At 44.9% G+C, this 26,303-nt stretch overlaps 1 protein-coding gene across 33 annotated transcripts in view; it reads left to right on the forward strand.

Moving 5' to 3' along the window:
- TCF7L2 (transcription factor 7 like 2) overlaps window positions 1-26,303 on the forward strand; it is a 177,561-nt gene that overhangs the window by 137,979 nt on the left and 13,279 nt on the right. For 9 of the 33 annotated variants that reach the window (XM_068688575.1, XM_068688583.1, XM_068688584.1 and 6 more), the window contains exons 5-10: window positions 11,397-11,529; window positions 13,707-13,809; window positions 16,577-16,663; window positions 23,220-23,360; window positions 23,849-24,008; window positions 24,812-24,919. In XM_068688575.1, coding sequence (XP_068544676.1) covers window positions 11,397-11,529; window positions 13,707-13,809; window positions 16,577-16,663; window positions 23,220-23,360; window positions 23,849-24,008; window positions 24,812-24,919 — 732 coding nt within the window. Of the gene's footprint in view, window positions 1-1,346; window positions 1,622-1,910; window positions 2,152-11,396; window positions 11,530-13,706; window positions 13,810-16,576; window positions 16,664-23,219; window positions 23,361-23,848; window positions 24,009-24,811; window positions 24,932-26,303 lie in introns of those variants that run through there. The other 24 variants (XM_068688587.1, XM_068688591.1, XM_068688592.1 and 21 more) reach the window with 9 other exon arrangements.

Consider the following 26,303-nt stretch of genomic DNA (forward strand, 5'->3'; position numbering starts at 1 on the left):
CCTTCCCGCCCCCCCCGATGTTAAACTAGCAGAGCAGTTTCCCCTACCTCTTCCCCACTCCGTGCATGGGGCTACGCGTGCTTTTATTTTTTTATTATTTTTTTTTAAAAGAAAACTTTTCCGCAAACGCCGAGAGATGCGCTTGCCCTCTCATCCCGTAAATAGCAAACTTTGTTTTAGCGGCCGGGGCTCCGGCTGCGGCCATGTGGGACGTGAGCTGCGGCCCCGCCTGGCCTCTGCCCCCCCTCTGGGACTGCGGCGGCACGGTAAGGACGGCGGGGGCGGCCGGAGCCTGCCCGACACCCCCCGGCACCCTAAATGCCCCCTCCTCGCTTTTGGGACCGCCGGGGGAAGCCCCCTCCTGCGGTGGAGACGGCTTGGGGGAGGAGGCAGCGAGGGGACCCTGGTCCCATCCATCCCATCCCATCGCATCCCATCCCGTCTGTCCTATCCCATCTCATCCCGTCCCGTCCCGACTGTCCCATCCCATCCCATCCCATCCCGTCCTATCCCGTCCCATCCCATCCTGTCCCGTCCCGTCCCTGGGTGGCAGCGGGGCCCTCACGCGTGCCAAAAGGCGGCCGCCGCCGGAGCGTGGTGGCAGCCGTGAATGGAGGGAGGGGAGGCAATTAGCCGCCGCGTCGGTGGGGCTTTTTACTTGTCAAACCCGCAGCCTCGTCGCTTTTGTCGCCGCCGTGTAAAGGGAAATCGCCGGGCTTTTTGTTTTGGTATTAAGGGCCTTAAAGATTGCCGCCTGACACGGCGCACGCCAAGGCCGGAGCCGTGCCGGGGCATGGAGAAGCGGGGGTGCCGCACGCCGGGCTCCCCCCGCGCCCCTCACCTTCCCCGGGGCTTTTTCCAGAGGTGCTGGTGCCCACCTTGTGCCCACCGCCCAGCTGTCCAGACCTCTGCTCAAAGCCACGTGTCCCCAAAGCGGACCTGGAGCTGCTCGAGGTCTCCCCGAGCTTGAATTTTGCCTCCTTGGGCTCTGTGGGTGCCGGGGGGGTGATGCCCCCAGGTGGGCACGGGCATCGGGCCCCTCGCACCTCCTTGCCACGACACCCATCCCACATGGCGGGCGTCCCACTAAGTCCCCTCGCCTCATCGCCCGCCTCGTGGGGCGACGGCATCGCAACTTTACGGCAAGAGGGGAGCAGGAGAGGGGATGGCCGTGCTACCTGCGGGCACGGCGGGATGCTGAGCCCTCTCTCGGCTCGGCCATGCTCACCAGGCAGCCCTGCTGCTTCTCCCCCAGGAGGGAAAATCCGTCAGCCTCTATCCCATCAAGGGAGCGGTCTCAGAGCTCCCCTGGCAGCGGGGTCAGTGGTTTACAGAATTATTAAATAGTACTAAAGGGAAAAGGGCGGCAGGGGGAGAGAGCAGAGGTGACGGTAAAGGTCTGCCAAGTGTCACCTCCGCGTTACGATGCTGAGAAAATGTACTTTCCTCGCAGCTCTCCCCCTAAGAAATTTGTTTTGAGGGATTTGACAGTCTTGCAGATAAAGTGACTGCTCGCTACACTTAACTGATCATGCTCCCTCCCGGCCGGCCGGCGCTTCTCGCCGCTCTCAGTACTACCTGTGCAACCTGGGTTGCGGTAGCATTGTCACTGATTTCCAAGGTAACTGCTTTTTTGCTCTTCTGAGCAGACATACCTGCGTGAGGAGGGGGGGGGAAAGTCCTTTCCCCGCTCCCTGGAAGGATGGTGAAGTGATACACTGGCAAAGAGAGGAGGCTTCTCTAAATTTTGATAACTGCAGCAGACAATTTAGAAATAAGACACTTCTCACGGCCAACATGACAGTGGGTTTTGAGCATTCAGAAAACACCAGGCCAAAAAACTGGAGACATCTTGATCTTTTAAGACAGCTTTTCCAGTACTTTAAGTAAAGGGGGGGGGGGGGAGCGGAGAACGAAAAAGAGAGAGAGAAAAGCTGCAAGGAAAATAATACAAAGCCAGTACAATTGGCATCTAGACAGTAAAGAAAAAAAGTTTTTGAGGTTAAGAGAAGGAAAGACAAAGCTGTTATGTACCCGAGGGATGCAATTTTAGTGGGAATGGAAGATTTGAGTGGTAAAGGAGGAGCGCTTGCCTCTGGGTTCTCTCTCTTCCAGCAGTTCGGCTGCTGGCATCTCAATTTGAATTGCTGGGTGAGTAGCACTTGCTGCGTGCGCGCTTTCCGTCTTGACCATTGAACTTCTTATGTGACTTCTCCCTCGCTCCCTCTCTCCCCCCCTCTCCCTCTCTCTCCCTTTCCTCGTGTGCGGAATAAAAAAAAAAAAAAAAAAGAAAAAAAAAGGAGGGGGGAAATCAAGCAAGCATCTCTAGCTGCGACCTTTGTTAGCCGTGTTGTTTTTATTTATTTATTTTATGGTAATCATCTTTTTTAGCAGGGGGAAGCGTGACTTTTCGATGGCACTTTAATTTTTCCAGCGGGCGCGAGAAGCAGGCGGCGGAGCGGGGTTTTGTCTCGGCACAATGGTGCAGCAGGGCAGAGTTGTTGCACTCCTCCTCTTTTGCCTTCCTCCGCCCGATTTTTTTTTTTTTGGCTCGGGTTTTTGGAAAGGGGGGAAGAAATTCTCTCGTGCTCGCAGGGTGGGATCAGGGGGTGTGTGTGGGGTGTTGGGGGGGGAGTTTTCAGAGTCTCATATACGGCAGGTTTCGGGTTCTGATTTATAGATGTTGAACAATGGTTAACAGCGAGGGAGAAGTGTGAGCGCGTGTATTATCTGTGTATTCTGTACGCGGTAATACATTCACCCAGTGAATATGACATCACTATCTTTCTGTGCTTTTTCTCCTTTGGGGCGGAGGGGGCCACTTCAAAGCTTTCTGCAGTTCAGTACGATATTTCCTTAACTCTGAAACCATGAAGGTAAAAATGCTTTTTTTAGGAGAAAAAGTTGGTTTGTAGCAGGGCACATATGTTATAGCTAAGGGGTTTTGGAAATGAGGTGGTTTAACTCCTGTCATACACAAAACGAGATTTTTTTTTTCTTCTGGGGGAATTATTGAAAATTGTGTGTAGTAATTTTTAATTGAGTGCTTTTGATCCTGTGTTTGGTTGACACTCCGTTAAATTTTCTGAATTCCTCAGAAAGCGCAGCTGGAATGGGAAAGATTAAAATTTTAGGGACACTACATAAAAATGATTTCACTCAGCGATAAAGGAAGATGAAAAATAGTACCGAATTTTGATAAATATGAGATAATGCGTGTCTTGACACAGTGTCTCTGTGTTCGTTATCAGAAGTCCACGAGACTTTTTTTCTCGTATTGCCGTGTATTACAGGAACTAAACCTGCCAGTCAGCCAGTTCTGTACATTGCCCGTAATTATACACAGAAAGCCAGGAATGTATTTAAGAACTTGAGAAAGCATCTCATTTAAACCAGCGGTTTTGCGGGAGTCTTGAGTTTTCTGCTGTTGTCTTTTCTAACTCTGCCAAGCGTGCTCGTGGAGTCACTCGAGCCAGGAGGATTTCTGGGGCTTCGGTTCTCTGTGATGCCTTTGCCTGAACAGCTCACTTGATTTATTTGCCTTTGCTTGTATAAAACGTAGAGGTGATAAAAATTCTGTAGAGATTTGTAACAGCAGTAGCGAAAATCTAAACTGACAGTAATTTAGATGTTTCTTCTTTCACTGCATGCTGTTGCGTACGCAGGTTTTACACGGCCAGTGCTGGGATCTTGTAAGCGTTTCTCTGCCTTTGCAGGAATTCTTTTTGTTGGGACCTAGGGCAAAAGGCCTGATAGCGCTGGGTAAACGTGTGTGTTTCTTCTCCTCTGAAGCCTTTGCGAGGTGTTTCAATTCTGGTGTGCATTCAGCATCACGGTTTGGGGGAAACTTTGCTCAATTTGTTCAAGAAATAATTGATCTGGACTTACTGGTTTCATCGCTCAATTGTTCTGTGGCTGATGCGTAGCGTTTTTAGCACGTTTAAAAATGAAAACATTTGTGGAGCTTTGCTATTTGTTATTTCATATGCGTTTACTCCAAACGTCGTGTATTGGTACTGAGCACAGTCCGCTACAATTCGTGAATGCTGCATTTTTAAAAGCTGCTCTGAGAACTTGGCATCGGATCTGGAGGCATGTGTCTGCATGTTAGTTTTTTAATAACGCTGTTATTACTGAAATAGCCAAGTACCGGTGGGTATAGGCATGCATGTTAATTTTTCTTCATTTCTTGCAGTTTGTTAACAGCCTCGCATTCAAGTTCGTACTGTAGACAGAAGTCACAGATACCCTCATAAAATCAGTGGAGCCTTTTCTCCGACAGTGTGTATCTGTCTGGTGCTGAAATATGTGATTTATATGCAAGAAGTCAGGCTGTTTATGTGGCGTTTTACAGAATGCTAGGTAATAAGTAAAATTGCATTAAGAGGTGTTCATATAAAGCACGTAGAAATAAGGTCTATGAGGGCAATTATGCAGTCAGTCTTTTGCTTAAATTCACTTCTACTACTATTCCCCATCTTCTCTGAATTTTTCTGCATGCTCTATTGCTCCGTATTTCTCCCCTCTCCACCCCCCTCTCTGCTCAGGACCATCTCCTGAAGACCTGTTCAGGTTTTCATCAGTCTCCTCACACAGCGGTTCTGTTTACATGACACATTTTACTGGTGCTGCTTCAGGAAAAGAGCGTTTTCGGGTTTAATCCAAAGTATGCCATCTCTCAGCTCCGTACCTCATTATATGTGAACGAAGGCTTGCCTGTTATAAAGGAGATAATACCTGTCTGTAATTAACTAAAGCATGCGAAGAAAGCACGGAGCGTTTGTCAGGTTGGGAAGGAAGCAGCGCTGCTCCTATTGTAATAGAAGAGCTCACTCCGTGCACCCCGGGGCCTGAAACTTCCAGTCCAGGCACTATTCTCTCCTCTTACAGGGAAATTTCACCTGTTGATCAAATCGGGGGTAGTCCTGAGTGACCGGGAGCTATAGCCACACGAGTGGGGTGCTGGCTGGGGTGATGCCAGTGTGCAAATGGGCGTGCAAAGATCGGCCAGGACAGATGCAGCAGGGAGCTTTCTCTTCAGCAATAAGGCAGGAGGAGAATGAGGGAGGCAAAATCTGGCATAAATGTAATTAAAAGTGATGTGGAGGGATCTCCAAATGTACAGCTGTGTCTAAAACAGGTGCTTGTGCGGGGCCGACCTGACATTCAGAAACACCGCGTGCTCCGCGAGCACAGCGCTCCCCTTGCATTCAAAGCCCTGAGGTTCATTTTTTTCACTTCTCTTAAGAAAAAAATAAATAAATAAAAATACTGTAGCAGCAAGATTACAGGCTACAACAGCTTTGAAAGCAAAGTGTGAGCACACTTAATAACAATGTTTTCCTCCTAATGTTTCAATTCTCCTGCGCGGGAACTACCAGGCAGTAATTAGGTAGCTAAAGCCCTGTTCTTTCCCTTGTACGCTAGAGGATTTGGCATATGCTAATTGTCACCAGATCATTTCACATAATTGCCTTTTGGCGAAATTAAGTGGAAATTTCCTGAACATCTTAAAGGCTCGCTTCCCCCCCCTTTCCCCCCCTCCTTTCCCCTCCGAGCACCCGCTGCCACCTAGGAAGGATGCGGGAAATGTCAGGCGCGGTGGCTCCGTGCTGCAAGGCGCAGGGGGCACTTAGGAAGAGAGGGAGGAAAAAGAAAACCCCGCTCTCCTGAAAAGACCTTCTGGACATTGACAGCCAGGAAGCTGGGGTTGTCGTTGAGCTTGCTAGGAGAGCAGGTCTGGGGAAGGCTGGCGGCTCTGGCGGGAGCAGGTAGGCTCTGGCCGGCGGAGCGCTGCTGCCCCTGTGTGCCCCCTTCTGCTTTTTTTTTTTCTGAAGGGGGTGGTTTTTGTCAGGCTCTGTCTAGGGGGGGTATTGTCCCAGCACATGGTTGTCAGTGCTCCTGTCATCATTTGTGTGAAAGAAGAAAATGAGCCTTTTTTAGCAGGGAGAGCTGGGGCTATCAATGGAGGCCTTGTCTCCCGTTACAATAGGCAGTTAGCTTAGGGCAGGACCTTAGGCAGAAATCAGCTACATTAAACTGTGAAAGGGCTCAGGCCACTGTATCGGCCATAATGGAGCAAGGGGAAGTAGTTTTCAGGAGAAAATGCTTAGTCAGGTGTGAAAACATCCTTAAAAAAAAAAAAAAAAACAAAAACCTGCAGTCCCACTGGCTAAATGGAGCAGGGCAGAATTAAATCTTTTCTCCTTCAGGAAGGGTTTCATCACTGGCATCACATCTCAGTGCCTGGGAAGGGGACGAGGATGGAGTGACACCCAGCTGGTGGCTTTGCTTGGTTTTAGTGTTTCAGTGACCCGGAATGGTTACAGGGAACCCCTTTGGCCTGCAGGTCCCTGCTGCAGTTTGGGGTGCTGCAGCTGACGTGGGTGATCCCCCGGCCACAGTGGTGCTCACTGCTGGGTGCCCTGCCTTGGGTGTTGGTCACCCTGGCAGGAAATCGAAGAATATTCCAATATTTGCAATGATATTTTGGGAGGTGCCTCTTGTTGCAACTGAGGTTTCTGATATTTTTGCAGAAGGAGGGAGTTCGCTCCTGGGCAGACCCAAGGAGAGATCAACCTGTAGGAAAAAAAATCTCTTGTGAGCATCTTTGGAGCTGCAGAGGAGCTCAGGAACATCTGTTAACATTTCCATGGCCAGAGTCAGCACAAGTGCAGTAGCACCATCTGGGAAATACAAGGAGACAAGTTACAAACCTATTTTTAACATAAACTGGTATTGAATGGTACCCTTTGCTTAGCCCAGGGAGCAACTCCAGGAGGGCCCGCTAATTCACGACCACTGCCGACCTTCTCCATCCACCCCGGAGGAGGGGGAAAGGCTGACAAACCCTCTTCTGTGCTGCTTTTGTTTTATTGTATGAGGCTCATAAAGGCACTTTCAGGGCCCATCTTTCTCCGGCAGAAAGGGAAAGCAAGGGGGGAACGGGGAAGAGGAGGACGTGGCAAAAAAGGCAGGCGGAGCTCTAGCTCCATTTGTTTTCGGTGCCTGGTGATTAATAGGTTTTAAGGTGAATGGCAAGCCCCCGTTCCTGTGCGGCGAGGAAGGGGAGGGGGCCCAGGGTACCAGTGCCTCATCAATCTCCCTCTTGCCACGCTCCTGCTCGCGGGGGGTGCTCAGCGGGCGGCCACCCACCCCTGCCCACCGAGCGGGGCGCCAGGCTTCGGGAGCACTCAGGAGGTCACCAAGGCAGGGATGGGTCCCCCACTGCCACATCAGGAGTGCTGGGGTGGGGACGGGAGGCAGCTCTGTAGGGTTTGGCCAATTCACTGCTGCTGCGGCATGATGGTTTGCGTGGAGCCTGGGTGGTTTTCGCAGATGTTACTGACACTGCTGTACCCCGGCAAGCACAGATCCTCTGGCCTCCTTGGCACGTTCCCGTCTCCAATTAATGCCATGTTTTCATGACTGAAGCCAAACAAGCTCTGAATTTGCAAACAAAAACTGCAGTAACAAACTCTTCCTATTTAAAGGTTGGTTTCTCTTTGTGCGCTCAACAATACAATGTTTCATCTCGTGCAAGTCTTGTGTTGCTTTCAGAGACTTAGGAACTATTGATTTATACAGCGTGTATTAACTTCTTCAATAAATGGGGAGTATTCATCAGTGGGGTGTATTAAATTGGCCTGTGTACGCATAGAAGCATCTTTCATCCTGTTAATGAAATGTCCTTACCATGCAACAAAGACTAATACACAGCAATTTATGCACACAACCTCCCACGGTGTAAATCTGAAGTTCAGATTATTTTTTTTCTCCTGGAAGCACCTATTAAAACTCAGGCTAAATGGATCTCAGTATCCCTCTCAAGCATACACCAGTCCAAAATTTGTTACTTTTTTTTTTTCCCCCCTCATTCCAGAGCTCCATTATTGTTTAAAATCATCTGTGTTTAAGCACTCCCAGAAGCATTTCAAATTCATATAGAGAGATTTAGTAGTTGAGTCCCTATGGGGACAATTTCCTCTGGTTTGCTTCAGGCAGGGGTTATCAAGAAAAGCGAACTTCTCTTGTTTTTTTGCAATTCTTCGCCGTGCCCTCTAACCCGGCGTACGAGACCCCAGCTTTCAGTGGGGAGGAGTGATTTACCAGCAGATGGCTTGGTACTTGGGAGACGCTGGGATTTCTCTCCAGAAATCCCCTCTCGCCCATGCACTGATGTTAATCTGCGTGTGCCCATGCCGCTCGGCTCTCCGTGCCTGACACAGCCATAAATGGACTGCTCCGAGTTGCCAGAGAAATTCCTGCTTCTCGCCACGGCTTTTAGCTTAAAACTGCCCGTGCTGAAGTGCTCAAAAACGCGTATGGGAGAAGGGCCTTTTGCAGGGGGACGGCTAAGGTCACCTAATAGGTGTCTCCTATTGACAGCTTCTCCAGTTTACCTTTCTCTGCCAGTGGATGGGGTTAAGACCACACTTGTTACTCAGGCAGAGCTCCCATTGACTTCAAAAGAGATGCATATGCGGGATTAATCCTGCTCTTTCCCAGCTAGTCCTTTCTTTTTCTCGTCCAAGGAAGCTTAGTTAACTTCAGGAATGCTGCTTTTAAAGAGCAGCTTATTTAGCATATTATGCATGATTAGGTTGGCTTGCAAATTGCGTGCGCAATTCTGAGCAGAGTCAAGGTCCCTTTTCCCTGTGTGTAATAAACTGCTGCAAGGCAGAAGACAGCCCTAGCTGACTGAGGTAGTGATACAGATGCAGGCTGATTTGCAGGGGCAGTGGATCACAGTCCTCTGACCTGAAGGGTGTATTTTTGAGCATTAAGATGGTAGTTTCCCATTTTTCCCCTATACATTTTCCCCACACCTCTGCTCCAGCACCATCAGCGGCAAAAAAGCATCCTACCCTTTTGTCCCATACCTTTATACGAATCACCTGACTTCAGGGCAGTCACCCCAATGAAAACGACTTAGCTGGGGAAAAGTTTGCAGACTGAGGCTGGAACTCTGGGCTGTTGGTGATTTTTTTTCCCTTTTTTTCTGTGAAAGGTGCTAAGTAAACTATGTAATAATTTGACGCCCAGGCTGTTTGGCCAGGATTTTGCAGGAGGCCTTGGTGCATCACAGCAGTGGGAGGTGGTTTCCCACAGTTCCCATGTAACTGCCTATGGTCTATGTAAGTGTGTAAATCCTGCTCTCTCCTCAAGTGTTGTTTCATGTTTGTCGGCTTAAGTCTGACCCTCTGATGTTATTCTGTCACTTACTTATTTTGTTAACTAACCAGTTCCAGTTTCTGTGAAAACAAGCTCTCCGTGGAAGACAGACCTCAGTGCTGTTGTAATGCCTGTCAGGATCTGGATGGGGTTTTTTGTTTGGTTTGTTTGCGCTGATGTGCAGATGCAGGCGGGGAGCACAGAGGCCTGGCAGCTAGCAGCCGCACTGGGGGGGTCACCGAGGAGCACAGCCCTGGTCCAGCAGAGATCCTTCTTATTGGGAATGGTTGTTCTCTGCGAACCAGGTTTTTAACCGCTCATTTGGCATGTAAATAACGCTGTGTGGTGTTGGGTAGGAGCCTGGTGTCTAATGCTATTTGTTATGTGAGGCCCTTGCCAAACCTTTCCCAACTTCAGGCCTGTTCAGGTTGGCTCACTTGGAGGAAGGCAGATTTGGGGGCAGAGCATTGCCTTCAGCTTTTTCAATGCAGGGGCTAAGAAGTCCCCACAGCTTCTCTGATGACGATGAGGGGTCTGCATGGCGAAAAGTTGCCTGTGGTTGTACCCCTAGCAGAAGAGCTGACCGAGAGCCCTGCCAGCACAGTGTGCTACAGCTCTTCGTGCATGTGCCTGTTACAGAGGTGCATCCGTGTAAGGGCTGAAAAAAATCAAATAATAAAATAAACACAGTAGAAGTTGTGGGAAGCACGAGCATTGCCTTTCTGCTTGCTTCTCTCATCTGGGTGCTTTCTTTGTGGGTTATCGAGTGAGTGAGGCACGTAGGGATGTGGGTGCCAGCGGCGAGGTGCAAGGCAGGGATTAGGGGAGGCTGGGAGAGCCAGAGCCAAAGCTGTGTGCACCCAGACCAATGCAGGGCACAGGGACTTCGCTGCTTGAGGCAAGGCTGATGCTCCTTTTCCTTCTCACCCTGCTTTCCCTCATCCTTCCCCCGGTCTTGAATCCCAGAAATAACTCCGTTATTTGAGAATGAAATGCTTTTAGGAGAAGCGAAGTGCTGGGGTGCTGGGGCGCGCGGCGGCCCGGCAGCGGCAGCCCCTGGACGGCAGTGGCGCTGTCGGGGCCGCCCTGCTCTCGCTGCTCTGTTTTAATGTGATTCCTTTGACTTGATGTTAATGCAAGTTGTTCCTTACTTAAAGTAATAAAAGGAAATGAAGACACATTCTAAAATGAAACCTGACTCTAATCCATTCATCATCTAATACCAGCCTCTTTATCTTTGCTGGTACCTAATCTGGTTAAATGTCCCTGTTGTAGGATTTTAGTGAAAATCCTCTATGGGGAATAGGGTTTTTTGCAATTGGATTACTCACAGTAAATGGTCCAGCAGTTCGCTTGTTTCAGCTTAATTTTTTCTTTGTGATCTTGTGAGGGTAAGTTACAGTTCAGCCTGCCTTTTCCTTTCATTCATTCACTCGCTTGCTCTTTTTTTTTTTTATTGTTGTGAAGAAAAAGATTTCTTTTTCCCCCCAGAGCTAGGAATGTGACAAGAAAAACCTCATGATATCTGCCTGATTCTTCCCCCCACAAGAGTTTTAATTTCAATAGCTTTATCTGTGTTTCTGCCATTATTTATATAGCTGAATATTTCAGGAGTCTAATTCATCAGTATCCAGTTTCCATTTATCAGCGCTCTCTGATGAATTGATAATTAATCAGCTCTTCTAAAATATATATATATAAAATATGCAGGTGATCGCTTGTCAGCTTAATGCTTGCTGATGAAGGGAATACTCTAGCACTACAAAGGCTTTTTATCTGGAGTATTTGCAATGAGCAGTAAATGCAGAACTGAAAGTGAGGACAGGAAGGGGAAAGGAAAAGACCTACAGGTCAGTGAGCATTTGGGTCCCTTGCTAATTAAATGGGGGACTTTGTCAGCCCCTCGCTGAGGAGTCTGCCTGCATCTTCAAGGTGAAGCACAAGAAAATAAAATAAAAAGGAACAAATTTTAAAGAATTGCTGTTGCTCTGTACAGGAGCACAACAGGTCAAGATTAAAGAAACTCAAGATCAGGGTGTGTGGTGAGCAGGTTTCAAGCAAACAGGTGGGAAAACTGCAAGGGTGACACCAAGAAGGGATCTAGAAAAGTGTGAAGCTCACATGGAAGTCCTGGGTGCTGTGTTTTCTATGCATTGTACCTTGTGCTGCAGGGGGCAGTTTGCAGCCCTCCTCTAACGCCATCGACCTTTTTCTCTCGACAGTCTAACAAAGTGCCAGTTGTGCAGCACCCACACCATGTACACCCTCTTACGCCGCTTATCACATACAGCAATGAGCACTTCACACCAGGAAACCCTCCTCCACACTTACCAGCCGACGTAGATCCAAAAACAGGTAGGTGGGAAATAGTTTGGGGTTTTAAGAGTGGGTGGATCTTTCCATTTTGCGTGTTACGGGGAAGGAGTGCAGTAGGAAGGATTTCCCGTGCTGGAGCACCAAAGGGGAGCATGTAAAATGTCAAATGCATGCAAGAATCTGGCCAAAATAGTTTATTTTAAAGCCAATTAGACTTCAGAAGGAAACCTACTGGGTGAATTTTCATGACGCTTCTGCAAAGTGACACCAGAGTTGTATGTGTGGGGTCGTTCGCAGGTGTGTTTCTTTGCGAGCGTGATAGCCCTTCTCGTAGGTGGATCTGCTAACAGCTTGGTTTGCATGCACAACCCCGAGAGTTAAACATGTACGTTCTGTGATCTGCACTTACAAAATTGCAGCTGGAATTTTAAAGGTGGTGGGTCACGACCAGGTTCAAAATGAATCTCTTTTAATTCCCCAAATCCCATTGTTTCTGTGTCAGGAGTTCAGCCATTTTTCTCCTATAATGTTGAATTTTTATCCACTCTAACTACTTAACTGCAGCTATATACTTGCAACTCTTTTCCCCAATGTAAGTCTACCCAACTCTCAGTTCAGCCTGAAGGGCAGTCTTCTTGAATATAGAGCAACGTGTAAAACCCTGACTAGATTTTTTGGTGTAAGAGAATAGAATTTACATGTTATTCTAACTTTTTAAGAGTCCCTGTTTAACCCGAGGGCCCAGAGAAGTCAAACAGTGTCAATCTTCTCTCGTCAGGCTGCATTGAGTTCCTAGTGACAGTGGTTTTGTTTTTGTTAATCTAAACGCCAGCTAGTTAATTAGAGAGTACATCTGAAACTGAATCCATGTCCAGAGTTTGTCAGAAGAATTGCTCTGTGTTGGCCCTAGCATACGCCGGTAATTTATTTAAGCTGCAGCCCTTGAACCAGGCAGTGCATTAGCTGTTTTTCACTCCATGCGCTTCAGTGGGGGCCCCCTTTTAATTGTCCTTAATGCTACCTTCACGTGGCTTAAAAGGAATCCATCTCGCCATCCCTGGGTATTGCGAGTGAATGGCATAGTCAACCTCTCATTTAAATAATGGTAGTACAGGGAATAGCATTTAAATGGTTATCGTAAAACATATGATTAACGTCTGCAGACTGTTTACTTTTCTTCTGTGAACATTCTTTCAAGTGTGCAAATAGCTCACCGGATGGTTAAAGCCCAGTTAATCTGTTTGGTTTTTGTAATGGAGAAAAAGCAATGTCTGCGTGAAAATGTCACACAAGGAGATTTAATTTAGAGATTGAAAGCTTCCCAAGTGACTTAAAAAAAAATAATTTTTAGCCATGACTACAGTACCCCTTCCTTTTAACACTCTCTGTTTTAATTTTGCTTCTGCTATATAATTGTGCTCTGGCTTGGTATTTGAAAGACCCAGTTCTGTAGCCTTTACTCCCCTGAGTAATTCCTACTCTCTTTCAAGGTAAGGAGCATAAAATTTGGGCTTCCATCAGGAATCGATTTATCCTTCCTGGAGCTGCACCAGTTCCAGGGAGGACCTATGGATGCTCTGCCCTCCCCGACACACCTTCAGCATTTTCCCCCCATTTTAGCAAGCACTTCCAGGTTCTCTCCCCAATTTATTTATTTCTACTCATCCCCTAGGTTACAAGGAAGGGTAGGGATCCAAAGTGTTTCTCCCAAGACCCTGAAAAGCAAACGTCATTTGCAATTATAATGACTTTATAGCTTGTTTTGGAGATTACTTTGGAATACTGCCATGCTATTGAGTATGCAAAGTATAGGTAGGGCCATGCTTGTTTGGTGACTTCGAGAATAAAATAATCATGAACTTGATACAGGGGCCATTTTGCTTTTGATCATTGAAGATGACACCTAGCACAGCATCATACCAAAATGGTAGCCAAGACGCCTAAATTCTTCACTTAAATAATATCAAAATAATTATCTTTAATTGAAGAGGTGACTGAGACAGAATTGCATCACTTTTTCTGGTTGAAACTCATCTAACAAGATGCCAAGAGGCTATCTATAAGGCTGCAAAGCAACCTTTAAAAACTGAAAGCAAAGTCATGAGTATTGTAATAAAAAAGAACAGATAGTGATGTGGAAACATATGTGATTTTTCCTTATATTTATTTATTTCCATATCTCAACAGTAATACCGCTTTATGTTCCTCTTCTGCAGGAATTCCAAGGCCTCCACATCCTCCAGATATATCTCCTTACTATCCACTATCACCGGGCACTGTAGGACAAATCCCCCATCCGCTAGGATGGTTAGTACCACAGTAAGGAGTTCCATTTTTTTATTTTCCATTTTCTTTTTTGATGTGTAACATTTATGTTAAAAATTGTGTGTGTGAGCCTGTGTGTGTGCATTTGGATAAGTCTGTTTGCCAACTGCCAATATATTGAGTGATTATCAATTTACTCATCTCATACAAATTAATTAAAACTTATACCAGGTCATGTGGTCTTAAACAAACATGGGCAGTTGGGCACGGCTTTGCATGTTGTCTCAACCAGCTGATGGCTTGTGAAGCATGAATTTTTAAATCATTTTGCAGAAATGTTATTTTCTTGTTAATGCTCTCACACTCCACCACATTTGTTTGTTTTCAATATGCCCTCACGCTTGGTTTTCTGGGAGCTCACAGTGGATCTAATGGACTTCTTTAATGTTTTCTTAACAGCCATCCTCAGTGAAAATGCACAACTTGAAATGTCATTGGCTTTCCCCCTTAAAATCCCCTTAATTTTTCTTGTGAAAAAGTAAAGCTTTACATCAACTGGTGAACAGCATTCCTGGCTGAGACAGGGTTGGACAGTTGGCATCTAAAGAATGGAATTTTCTTGCAAACAAGAACGAGGAATTAGTTTACTTTAAAACTGGCTAAGAAAAAAAAAAGCTATGGAAAGTTGTTGTTCTTGCAGTTTGTTTGTTTTTTCCCAACTCCTTATATTCCACTTGCAGAATCTTGTTGGATATGAGGTTCCCTCTGATAACTGAGTCCTTATTTTCTTTTTTTCTTATGTTACCATCTCTGCAATGGTTTTGTGACACATTTGAACACTTCCTAGGTCTTGTGTACAGTATATTTGATTTAAAACATTATAAAATACTTCCATGCTGCTGCATACAATGATTCTGTGCATTACAGATCAAGATCATTACCTTATTTTTCTCACCTAGTTAGCCTCATCAATATGGGGGAGATCAGATTTCTTTAGAAATTACTTTCTCAAAGCTAGAAATAGTTTGTTCCTGCTTGAGGTTGTTTGGTCAGCTGTGTTAAAATAGCTTGCCTTCCCTAAGGAAACCAAATTCACGCCTGCAGGAGAGTGAGGCAGAGCGGTGGAGTCCTCACACGCACTCGGTTTTTGGGCAGGTGAAGGGTTTGAGAACACACGTGCCTGGGGTGTTTAAGAGGTGCAGAGGATTCAGGAGAGCTGGAGCTTGGACCTCAGCCTCAGCCCACTTCTGGCCACTCTGCAAGCCCTCCTTCATCACAGGATGATCATGCAACTTGCGTGGAGTAGAGGCCCTCCCTCACGGAGAGCAAGACACGTCCATCATGTCCTGCAGAAGGCTGAGTTTCTACAGAAGAGCACAGCATGAGCAGAACAAAAACCCAGAGTTGCTGCTCTCTGAAATGATAAATTTCTCCTCATTTGCGGTGATTTACCTTTTATATGGGACACCTTGAACACATGTTGGCTTCTTTTTTTCTTCTTTCTTGCCAGCAGGGCCTAACTGCAGTACAGCCAGCTCAGGCTTGGAGCTCTGTTGCAACCACTTAGCTCCAGTTGGCACAGCAAAAGCCTCGTCACTTAAAATAAATATACTCAGTGAATACCAAAAGGCACTAACATCAAAGATGTGAGAGTTTAGGAAGAAATTCCTCAGTGTTGTTGGCCTGTGCCTCATTGCACATTGTTGTCTCAGAGCCTTTCATCATTGTGTACAGACACAGGGTTGTCCTCCTTGAACCTCATGTTGTGGCTGCCAAACCCACGCGAATGTTGCCACGTGTGGCCAAGTTCATCAGGCAGGTGATAATGGCCACCTTTGTCACAGGAAGACTCTGTCATCACCGCTGGCTGCCAACACCCATGGCTTATTTGTCTAACCACAACTCTTGGAGCTTCTCTCAATGGTTTTTGTTGACGGATGATACCGTCACATTCACTGTTGCTCTAGGAGAGCAGCTGGGCCGTTTTCGCAGAAGTAACCCCAAATTTTTATTTTCCCTCTCATTGCCACTCGCGCTTCACCATCTACTTCCCAACCCATCAATCCTCAACTGGCCAGGGTGTCCCTAGCACTGTACCCCCCCCAGAATGCATCCTGCCCATTCAGATGATAGATTTGAAGGACAGATGAAAAGAGCTAGCCAGCACAGACAAACCTCAATCAGAAAAAGTTGTGTGTCTTTCATGAGGATGCTGTTTTGCATGTTGCTGTATTTTTTAATTATTGTAATGAGGTGTGATTGTCTATTGGTTACCCACAATACTTCTTGGGGACTCTCCCCCGGTAACTCTTGTCAACACTTGTTAATCTGACAAAAGGCTACAAATTAAGCTCTGTTAATTTAATGTTTTCTCACCGAGATCTAAATACCGAAAGAGGCCCAAAGCGCAACTGAAGTCCTTTGATTCACTGTACTTTATTTTGGTATAAATTTACATTCATTATTGTTTTCCTTTGGATGTGTAGCCCTCAATTAGTGTGATGGCTCCATTAAAGCAAGCGAGACTTCGCCTTTAATTATTACAACAAAACACCTAGTTTCAGCTTGGGGAGAGGGTCTCTATTGACATAAGCAGAGGTTATAAAATTTAATTAGCCATTCCTATCAGATTTATGGCATTCAAATTGTTCTGTGTTTCTTTCCTTTGATCCTTGCTGTACAATCCCCAAGATTTTTGTTCTGATCAAATGAGAATAAAGCTTAGTGTGCAGAGAGAAGTTTTTTGTTGTTGTTGTTGTGTGTTTTTTTTTTTAAACCCTTTTTTCTTTCTCTCATTCTCTCTTTCCCTTCTTTTTGCCAGGCAAGGTCAGCCAGTGTACCCAATCACGACAGGGGGTTTCCGCCACCCTTACCCAACAGCTCTGACCGTCAATGCTTCCATGTCAAGGTGAGTTCAAATACTGAGGTCCTGAGTTGAGAGCAAGTGTAACTCCTCCTGCCACCCTCTCTAGAGGAGGGCATTTCATCTAGGAAACGTATTCCTGAAAGCACATCAGTTAAACAGTCATCCTTAGTTTTTTGGTAGGGCGGAGGAGGAGAGGGCGAGCAGTACCTTCCAATTTGATCAGAAGAGGATGTCTCAGTGCTCTCATTGGTCTTTAAGAATTTGTTTTTGAGGGAGAGGTGGAGGAGCAGGAAGTCATCTTTAAAAGCCAACTAAATGAAAAAGCTGTGCGAATGTGATGTTGAAAAAGCAAGGAGGAGAAGTCGTGCCACCTTTTGCTTTCTCGGTGGCTATCACCCAGAGCAGCGCTCTGTGTGCAAGAGGGGAGGCCGGGGAGCAGGGTGGGGGCTGCTCTTCATTCAAGCAGAGTTGGAAGGAAGGTTATTGCGCTGTATTTTCCCTACCAAAGCTCCAAACACTGATAGACAACATGAAAGGGCCTGCCTGACCCTTAAAGCTTTAGAAGTATATATTTCTCCCCCTCCCTACCTTCAATTAATTCCATCTAATTTTCCAGGGGCTGCTAGTTTTATTTACAAACTGGTTGGCAGCACTATGTTTAAGTAATCACTAATTGCTCCTAATGATAGTTTTATTTTCTGTTCATCTGATTTTCAGTCTGGTTAATTAAATCGGTGGAGGTTTAGACTTTCCTGATGGGCTGAAACAGCTAATCCATTTTGATGATGGCACATAATTAAATTAGCATGCATTACATAGCAAGGTTCCACATCTCTTCCCTCCTCTGTCCCTTCCTCTCCATCTCTGCAGTTTAATATGTGAAGGTTGGCATATAGAGGATTTAAGGAGGAGAAGATTAGGTGGGGGGGGAACACACCTCCTTGAGCAAGGGAAACCTGTAACTAGAGCTCGTGACTGAATGGGTAGGGAAATACTGTGTTGTGTGCTTTAGATAAGTAGAGTAAAAGCAAAAATTAAAATTTGCCCACATCGCTCCGGCAAACAGAAAAAGACAATGGAAAAAGCAACTTTTTGGAAAAAAAAAAAATTAATAGACCCAACTCAGGCAAAAAAAATCCTGGGTTGTGGAGAGAGAGCTGCAAATTTAAACAATGATTCCCTCCCTCTATTTAATCTTTTTTAATATCTATAAAAGGCTTGCAGGCATGGTGCGAGGCAAAGTAGAGCTTGATTTAGTTTAATTATTATTAGAGAGGCTAGTCATTTGGGGGAGGGGGGGTGTGGGAGGGGGGAGGCTATATTCCCAAGATAGGCTTTATGAAAGGTATCTAGTTAAAAAGAGTACACAGCAAATTAAATACATTATTGTGGTAATGGGACGACAGAAGTAGAGGTCTATTATACTTATGGCAGTTATAGGAAATGTAGGCTCCTTGCCCTGTTCTAGCACATCCTTTGATATTCATTCCATTCAGCAGCAGGGCCAGGACTTCTCAGAATTAAGTGATGGGTCATTATACTTTAAACACCATGGAGAAGCCTAGATTGGCAATTAAACAGCACTTGCTGACACTCGCTTGTGCCACCCTGTGACCCCCTTTAGATTGAGTTGTTGGAGCTCGGGGCCCTCAGCCTGCTAAATTGGTAGCAGGCACTTCTCCTGACGAGGGCTGGCTCTGAAATCTGCCGGCTTCAAAGGGAGCAAGATCATGTATAAACCATAATGTGGGTGCACCGTGGCTCAAAAAATAAGGCAGGAATAGATGAAATGTTACAAGTGCAAGGGGAAAATGAGAGAATAATGACAAATCTAATGCAACTCAAAGCAGAATTGTTGCACAGAAAAATGCATCCCACTGCTTGTGCATAAAATCAAGGCAGGCAGATGACATCCAGTTAACAGAAACATGTCAACAGTGAAGTAAAGTGAGAGTGAGTAAGAGAGAAGCCCTTGAGACAGCCAGGAACAAAAAATTAGTTGTCCTTAACAAGTTAAGACTCATCATTATATTCTGGCTTGGAGCCATAAAAGGAGACAGTGGTGTATAATGAGCTACTTAGAATTTTTAGGGTGTTTATTGCAATTCATGGAATCCTTGTCTAGAGAAAAAAAATACGGGGGGATGTCTTAGGCAAAGGTGAGGGGTGTGTGTATAAGCCTTTCTTTTTGTCTTGACGTGTGCCCATACGTACACACGCGCCCAGGCACAGACGCAGGCCGATGAATAGATTTAAGATGTTTATCCTTTGTTTCAGCCCAGAAACTCCCCTCCTGGTTTCCCACAGCTGGGAACACCCTCTGGGCAGACCGTGCTCCGACACACAATTTTCTCATGCCTGCCGTATCAGGTGGAGCACCTGCACTCAGCGGCGGGGCAGCCCTGGCCCCGAGCGCCCGGCGTGCCTGCAGACGTGCCCTGCGGGCAGCATCCCTGCAGCAAGGCTTAAGCCTCAGGGCCGCTGTCTCCACTCTGGCCAAACGCTGAATCCAGGGCAGACCCCAGTCTCAGCCCCCTGTCCTCCAAGACCTCGTCCACATCCTTCCAGAGCCTCACTTTAAAGGGAATTCCCGCACTTGCCTGCGTTATGATGCAGACCTTTGGAGCACATAACGCTTCCCAGCCCTGAATATTCCCTGAGCTTAGTAATTACACTTCATTAGTTAGAGTGTGCTTATGAATAGTTTATAAAAGGTTAATGGGTGACTAATAGTGATTTTAATAAACGGTTTAAACTATTAAGGTAGTGTCTTCAGGTTGTTTTAACCATTTACAACTCTTTTCTCCGCTGGTAGCATCAGTCCCCTCGCTTCTGAAGCATGCAATATGCTTATAACATCCCTTGATCCTTCATTATCCCTTTGTAATATGCCCGTAACGCAAACTGAGACAGGGTTAGCTGACTGATGGGCAAACAGTGGACCCACTGTGAAAAAACAACTGCTGGGAGAGGAAATCAGGAAATAATTTAACAGAATTGCACCAGACAAACACTGCACAGCAGTTAAGTGGTGGCAGTGGAAAATACCTGTTGTAATTGAAATTTCAGAGGAAATTCACTTTTGCTGAATGTAATTACTGAAGTTGGAGCCTGGCCAGGAACTTAAAAATTAACACTCCTTCCCCATTCTTACTGCCATGTGACTGGGTGTCTGCGTAGAAATCAGTAGGCACTTGGACTTGGAGTCTAACACTTTGATCTTTGGAGCCAATGGGGTGGTGCGATTGACCTGGGGTTTTGGAGCACGTTTTTATGGCCCCAAACGTAGGAAGGAGCACGTAAATCTGATGGGTAGCATTGTGTCACTTGGGCATCTTCAACCTGTAATAATAAATGGTCACTGGTAATGCACACAAAACTTCCTTTGGGAAAACTGCCAGTCCCAAAATAACTGCTGAGCTGCAGCTGCCTGCCGATGAAGTTTACCATGTCTCTGAAGTGTAGGGTTTGCTGGGTACGGTCTCAGCCCCGCTGAACTCAGTGAGGTTTTGCCATCCTTCTGGTTACAGCCATGGTTCCACACAACGTGTGTGTAGGCATCTCCTCCTCAGCTGCCCTTCCTCCCATACGGCCACACCTCCAATGTGCAGATACTCATTCTCCTAAATGGTAACTGGGGAAAACACTTCTCCCATAATTGGGGGAGGAGTTGCATTTTAGGCAGATTTCACAGAATCACAGAATCACAGAATTTCTAGGTTGGAAGAGACCTCAAGATCATCGAGTCCAACCTCTAACCTAACACTAACAGTCCCCACTAAACCATATCCCTAAGCTCTACATCTAAACGTCTTTTAAAGACTTCCAGGGATGGTGACTCCACCACTTCCCTGGGCAGCCTGTTCCAGTGTCTAACAATCCTTTCAGTAAAGAAGTTCTTCCTAACATCTAACCTAAAACTCCCCTGGCTCCCTCCTTAATTTTTGATTAGCAGAAGATACTTAAATCTTCATCAAAAGTAAACTGACAAAATTAGTCCCTATATTTTGTTGAATTTGTTTCCTTCAGAGCTCTTGACCACACAATTGAGCGTGTAGGCAGCATTCACTTTTCAGTGCATTTTAGTTTTAATTTTAGACCAGATCCTCTTTCAGGGAGCAAGTCCACGACCCAGTTATCACGGCCACTTCCCGGGGTCCTGTTCAAAAGCTTAACAACCACCACCTCTTGTCCCCATTAACTCCAGCTGTAACGATCCTTCTGTGCTATCTGGGTGCCGTTCCACAGTGATGACCCTAACCTCATTCAGGCCCTCATACCCTGCTGCCCTTGTGCTACTACTGCGCTTGGCTGTTCTTCCTTGCTGGTATATGCTCTCTATCCCGTGTCCTCACGTCACTCAAGCTCCTCCTGCCCGCTCTGCAGAGGTAGGCTTGTTGTCTCCATCTTCATTCTTCGTTGACCCATCATCTCTGGCTCTTTCCAGTTTGAACCCTAGCCAGTCCCAGCAGCATCGCCCTCACCTCAATGCTGGATCTTTACAGTCGGCCTAGGATTGGATAGGATATGTGCTGACATTTTATCACAGTGCTTGTACTGATGTCAGCAGATCAGATTTTTAAAAAAATTGTAGTTTTTTTTTTTTTTTTGAAGAGCAGCCCCCTGTGGACTCTTGCTATCAGCTTTTATTGTTTGCATTGCACTGTGTCTGGATGCCTCATCCACTGTGGGAACAAACTTCACCTCTAGCCATGTCCAACCATGAGAGGAAAGCAGAGGAAAGCAATGCAAAGGTCCAGGTTGTGTCTTGGTGACAGTGGGGTAGTGCCATGGCAGAAGTGGGACCTGGATATTGGTCTTCTTGCTGCCTCACCATTCCCTGCCATTCTGACCTACCGCTCATCAAAGCATTTCCTCAGACATGCACTTCTCTCCCAGCTTCTTTTGTCAGAGTTTTGACAATCCGCTTGGATATTTGTGTCCATGAGTCTTTAGCAAAAGTAAAATCCAAAGAGGAATGACCATTTTGGTGGCCATTCTCCTCCTCCCCTGCCTTCACAGCCTCCTCCTTTCCTTCTCTCCATGTCTTTGTTCACAGGAGCTGCGATTCTCTGCAGTCTGAACAATTTCACATTCTCCCTGTCAGTCCCTGCTCTTCCCACCAGTGCCTCAAAGACAAAATACTTCTGTCTCATGATCTTGAGTACTACCAGCTGGTAGACAAAGATGCACAGAGCTCGTTGTGGACAATACCTCTTGTTTATTAAAGTACCTCTGTGTCATCTTCTGAACATAAGGAATGTCTAGGGAGTTTTCTGGGTTTTAAGCTCAGGAATGGAATTTATAAGAGAGGAATAAAAATAAAGAAATCTCACTGTATTTCTGATAATTGTGCACGCTCTGCTTCACCATAGTCTGTCACCCCATTTTAAACCCTATTAGATAGAAAAAAGGACATTATATATCAACTATAGAAGATGTAATTCTTTATCCATTGCATGTTCCGTATTCTCAGAGTACTTTATTTGGACCAAGATGGCTCAAAGTCTGGGATAAGTGTAGGAATGTACAACAATAGCAAAAATCTTGCTTACTGGATCAGTTTAGCCATGGATTTTTTGTGGGAAGGTATTTTTAAGCCAAAAGGTTAGGCTAGATCCCATTCCCTGGAAATGTATAAACTTCACTGGGGGGTTTCTAAGGGACAGGCAGTAGCTCACTTCTGTTGTGCTTTCCTTATTCACTGCAAAACCTTTTTTTTTTTTTTTTTTTTTTTTTTGAAATAATTGAGGAATAATCATAAGTTGTTAATAATGCTTTTGACAAGTTTGTTAACTGCAGTTAAAAATTAGAAAGTCTGACTTATAGTGGTATGTTTATGCTGTGGCCCCAAATTAGATACATGAGAAGCATTGCCCATCTCTCTGAATCCAGTTGCAGGACTGGGGCCTGTCCCTGGATATGACCATAAAGCTGTCAACATTTTTTGTCTTTAGAAAAACTACTTTGTTATTTGACTTGAATTTAAGCCTTCCTAGGGTACCACAGTGGACCAAAATTGGCTTAATTCCACAATCTACCAAACTTCTGTTAAAGCAGCGTGGCTCAGGGATATATTAGACATAAATTACTATTTTCCTTTGCTCCATCAACAAAATGTAGCTAATGAGGCTTCTATCAGGATTATCAAAAACGCATCTAGATTGTGTTGGCATTAATATTTTATTTTGCTGTCAATATGCAACAAAAGATGTCATCCCAAATTCACGATGTGATTCAGCATGATAAAAATTGATTCCTTGGTTGCCACAGATAATTTCTCAGTAAAGAAATAGACCAGTGGATTTTCTTGCAGGTAGCTGAAATTCCACTTTCATCCCAAGTTCATTCAGTTGAATTTGCCTTTTGTTAAAGATGTTAAAAATCATGATGTCTCATGTCAGTAATGATAATGAAGGGGAAGATTGGCTTTAATGACATTAGAAGAGTCATTATGTTTAATTTATTGCTAATTAATGCTGCCAGCTTTCATATGCTTTGTCTAGCTGTCATGTGCTTGTTATATGCCTTTTTTTTTTTTTAATGTGTGTACACATCCCTCCCCATTCATTCATTTTTATTCTGACGATTTACACAGCTTTCTCTCCTCTAGGTTTCCTCCACACATGGTCCCGCCACACCATAGTTTACATACAACTGGAATCCCTCATCCGGCCATAGTCACACCAACAGTCAAACAAGAATCTTCCCAGAGCGACGTCGGCTCACTCCACAGCTCGTAAGTTTTTGCTTCTTGCGTGTTGCTTTTAGAACACCCAAAGTAGCAGCTTTGCAAGTGTAGCTTTGGAAAGGCTTGGGTTTGTGCGAATGTTTTTGCTGTAGAATATATAAATGTATATATTTTTTTAACATTTTAAGCATTTCAGTTCCCAGAGATGATGGGGTGTGATTATTTCCTCCACCATCACGCTCACAAGCCCTCCCCATAAAGCAAGAACCCATTTTCTGGCCATTTCTTTCTGAGGTTATTCAAGGGGCTGAGGATGTACTTGGTGATATTACATAAACATGAGACTGTTTTTTTTAATAATGCTGTTACAACTGTTCTCATGTAGCAGCTAGGGTAAAGACTCTAGAGAACCTTCTGTTCCTCTTTCTAGAGACTAATTTCTGAGGATTAATGTTAAGGGATTGAGGGGATTAATTTAATAAATTCACAAGAGTTCTCACTGTGAGGATTTTGTCTGTTGTATCTTTACCCTTCAGAAAACATCAGGACTCCAAAAAAGAAGAAGAGAAAAAGAAGCCACACATAAAGAAACCTCTTAATGCATTTATGTTGTATATGAAGGAAATGAGAGCAAAAGTTGTAGCAGAATGCACATTGAAAGAGAGCGCAGCCATCAACCAAATCCTCGGTCGGAGGGTAGGTAACAAGGGAGAAGCACAAACAGGGACTGACCCTCGGTAGGATTCGGACCGCTTGCAGAGAGAGGGAGTTGTGTCCTTCTGAATCGGTGTGTTTTCCTCTTATTTTGGTAATGGAAAGGGAAGTACTGTGTGTTCACAGAATCCAGCTATACCAAAGGCCTTTTTTTGGTTTGGTTTTCACAGACACTTTTTGCTGGTGGGGTCATTCATGGGGAGTGGGGAAAGTTAATTAGTAGCAGTATTATTTCAGTGTTATTTCCATGACTGGGAGATGGAGAAATCTCAGATTTCTTGTTTTGTTCAACAAATGGGCAGGAAAGTAAATGGGGGAGAGGGAGGTCTTTGGGAAGTGTGGTACAAGTATCATAAACTGTGCAAGCTGGAGGAAAAGAGGGGATGCTGGTGGAGAGGGGAAAGGGAGAACCTCTAAATCTGTAACTGAAATCTGACTTAGGACAAGTGCTCCAGCTTCTGGGTCCTCTCCCCTGTTCTTTGCTTTTGTTTAGTTTTCCTAATTGTCTCATCAGGAAAATGAAAGGGCTGAATGAATAGAAGCAATTAGTTTTGACTCGGCTGAGTTAACTGGAGTTATAATCTGGAGTTATACATAAAATATGAATGTCAGTGTGCCTGATCATCTGTTTTATCTATTTGTTTGGGAAAATCAATTCTAGCTGTATTTATGTATAAATAACATATTCTGCTGTTAACACACTTAAAAAACAACCAATCAACCAAACAAAACCCACACCACACTTGTGTTTTTTATTTTGTCTTTTTCTCTTTTCTTCACCTCAGTGGCATGCGTTATCCAGAGAAGAACAAGCGAAATACTATGAACTAGCAAGAAAGGAACGACAGCTTCATATGCAGCTGTACCCGGGCTGGTCCGCACGGGATAACTATGTAGGTTCCTATGTAGGTGGAAATTTTTTTAGTAGTAGAGCTTGTAGAAATGTATATGTGACCTGCTGAACTACGACCACACATTGCACACAAGCACTACTTGGAAAGCGTGCCTCAGGATCCCAATCTGGTAACAACAACGGACGCTTCCCTCTCTCTGATACTAAAACTATTGGGGATAATTCACAGCCCTCCACTTGGAAGAGGCTTCCTGGCTGGGTCTGGTAAAAGGTTAGAATTGGGGCATGACAGTAGAACTCTGTGAAGAAACTCTTTCCTTCACTTTTACTGGCATCTGGAGATGCTATTTGGCTTGCTGGTCATTTTAAATTTTATTTCATATATAGAAAAAAAAAATAAAATTCCCCTAGCATGGCTCCTCTCCTTTCCACCAAAAATATGAATAATTAGTGTCTTGTGCTTATCTGTGTGAGAGTATAGTGGAAAGTGGAAGAATGACTTATCCTAGCTTCAGAGAAGGACTGGCAAAACCAAAAGCATGACTTGTTTGAAAGTCTTACTCTCAAGTGGGGTTAAATGAATTATTCCACGCTCTACTGTTGTATATTTCGATTGTGTTCTGCTTTTTCATGGCCATATAATCTTTTTTTTTTTTCCCCTCATCTTTTTTTGAAGAGTATTTTGGAGTTTGTGATCAATTCATGGAGTGTTCTTAAGACTGATTCCCTCATCCACCTTTCAGAAAGCCCATTTTGTAGCTAGAAGTAGTAGAATTTTCTGTCTGTTAAAAATGTAAGGCCAGCATTGTAACCACTTACTGGTAGTATATAACCTCTTCTTCCATGAAGGGTAAGCAGTGCATCTGGTAATAAGTGTTTACAAGCCTAAACCTGTACATTTTTGACATATTTGTAGACTGGGGAGAACTCTAAACCCTCCTTAATAGGATTATAGCAACATCTTTTTTTTTTTTTTTTTTTTAACCACCTAAAGCGTTCAAGTTATCTGATTCTAGAATAAACCTTGCTCCCTACCTTGCAGATAGACTTCCATGCAGGTCTGGGGACAAGTATCTGTAAATTTGATGTTAGTTACGTATAGTGATACACGTTTTGTTTTTGCTGAAGTCTGTCTCTTCCATCATTGCCATCATCGCTGCCTATTTTACCATAAATACCATTTTGCCTAAGTCACATGAACCATGTGCTTTCTGTATGGCAGTGTTTACCTCTTTGAGCATTTGTGCTTTCACATGTATGTGTGTGAAACCAGGTCTCAGTCTGCAGCAAAGCCTAGAGCAGCAGCATCTCTCTGTGCTCTTCCAGCATTTCAGCAGTAGAGAATACTCATACACATGCTCACTTACTTAGCTACATTTCCTTAAGGACATTTTTTTGAAATACTTCTGTCTTTCTCGATCGTC

Source organism: Anas acuta, chromosome 7 (assembly GCF_963932015.1).
Source record: "Anas acuta chromosome 7, bAnaAcu1.1, whole genome shotgun sequence".
Lineage (NCBI taxonomy): Eukaryota > Metazoa > Chordata > Aves > Anseriformes > Anatidae > Anas > Anas acuta.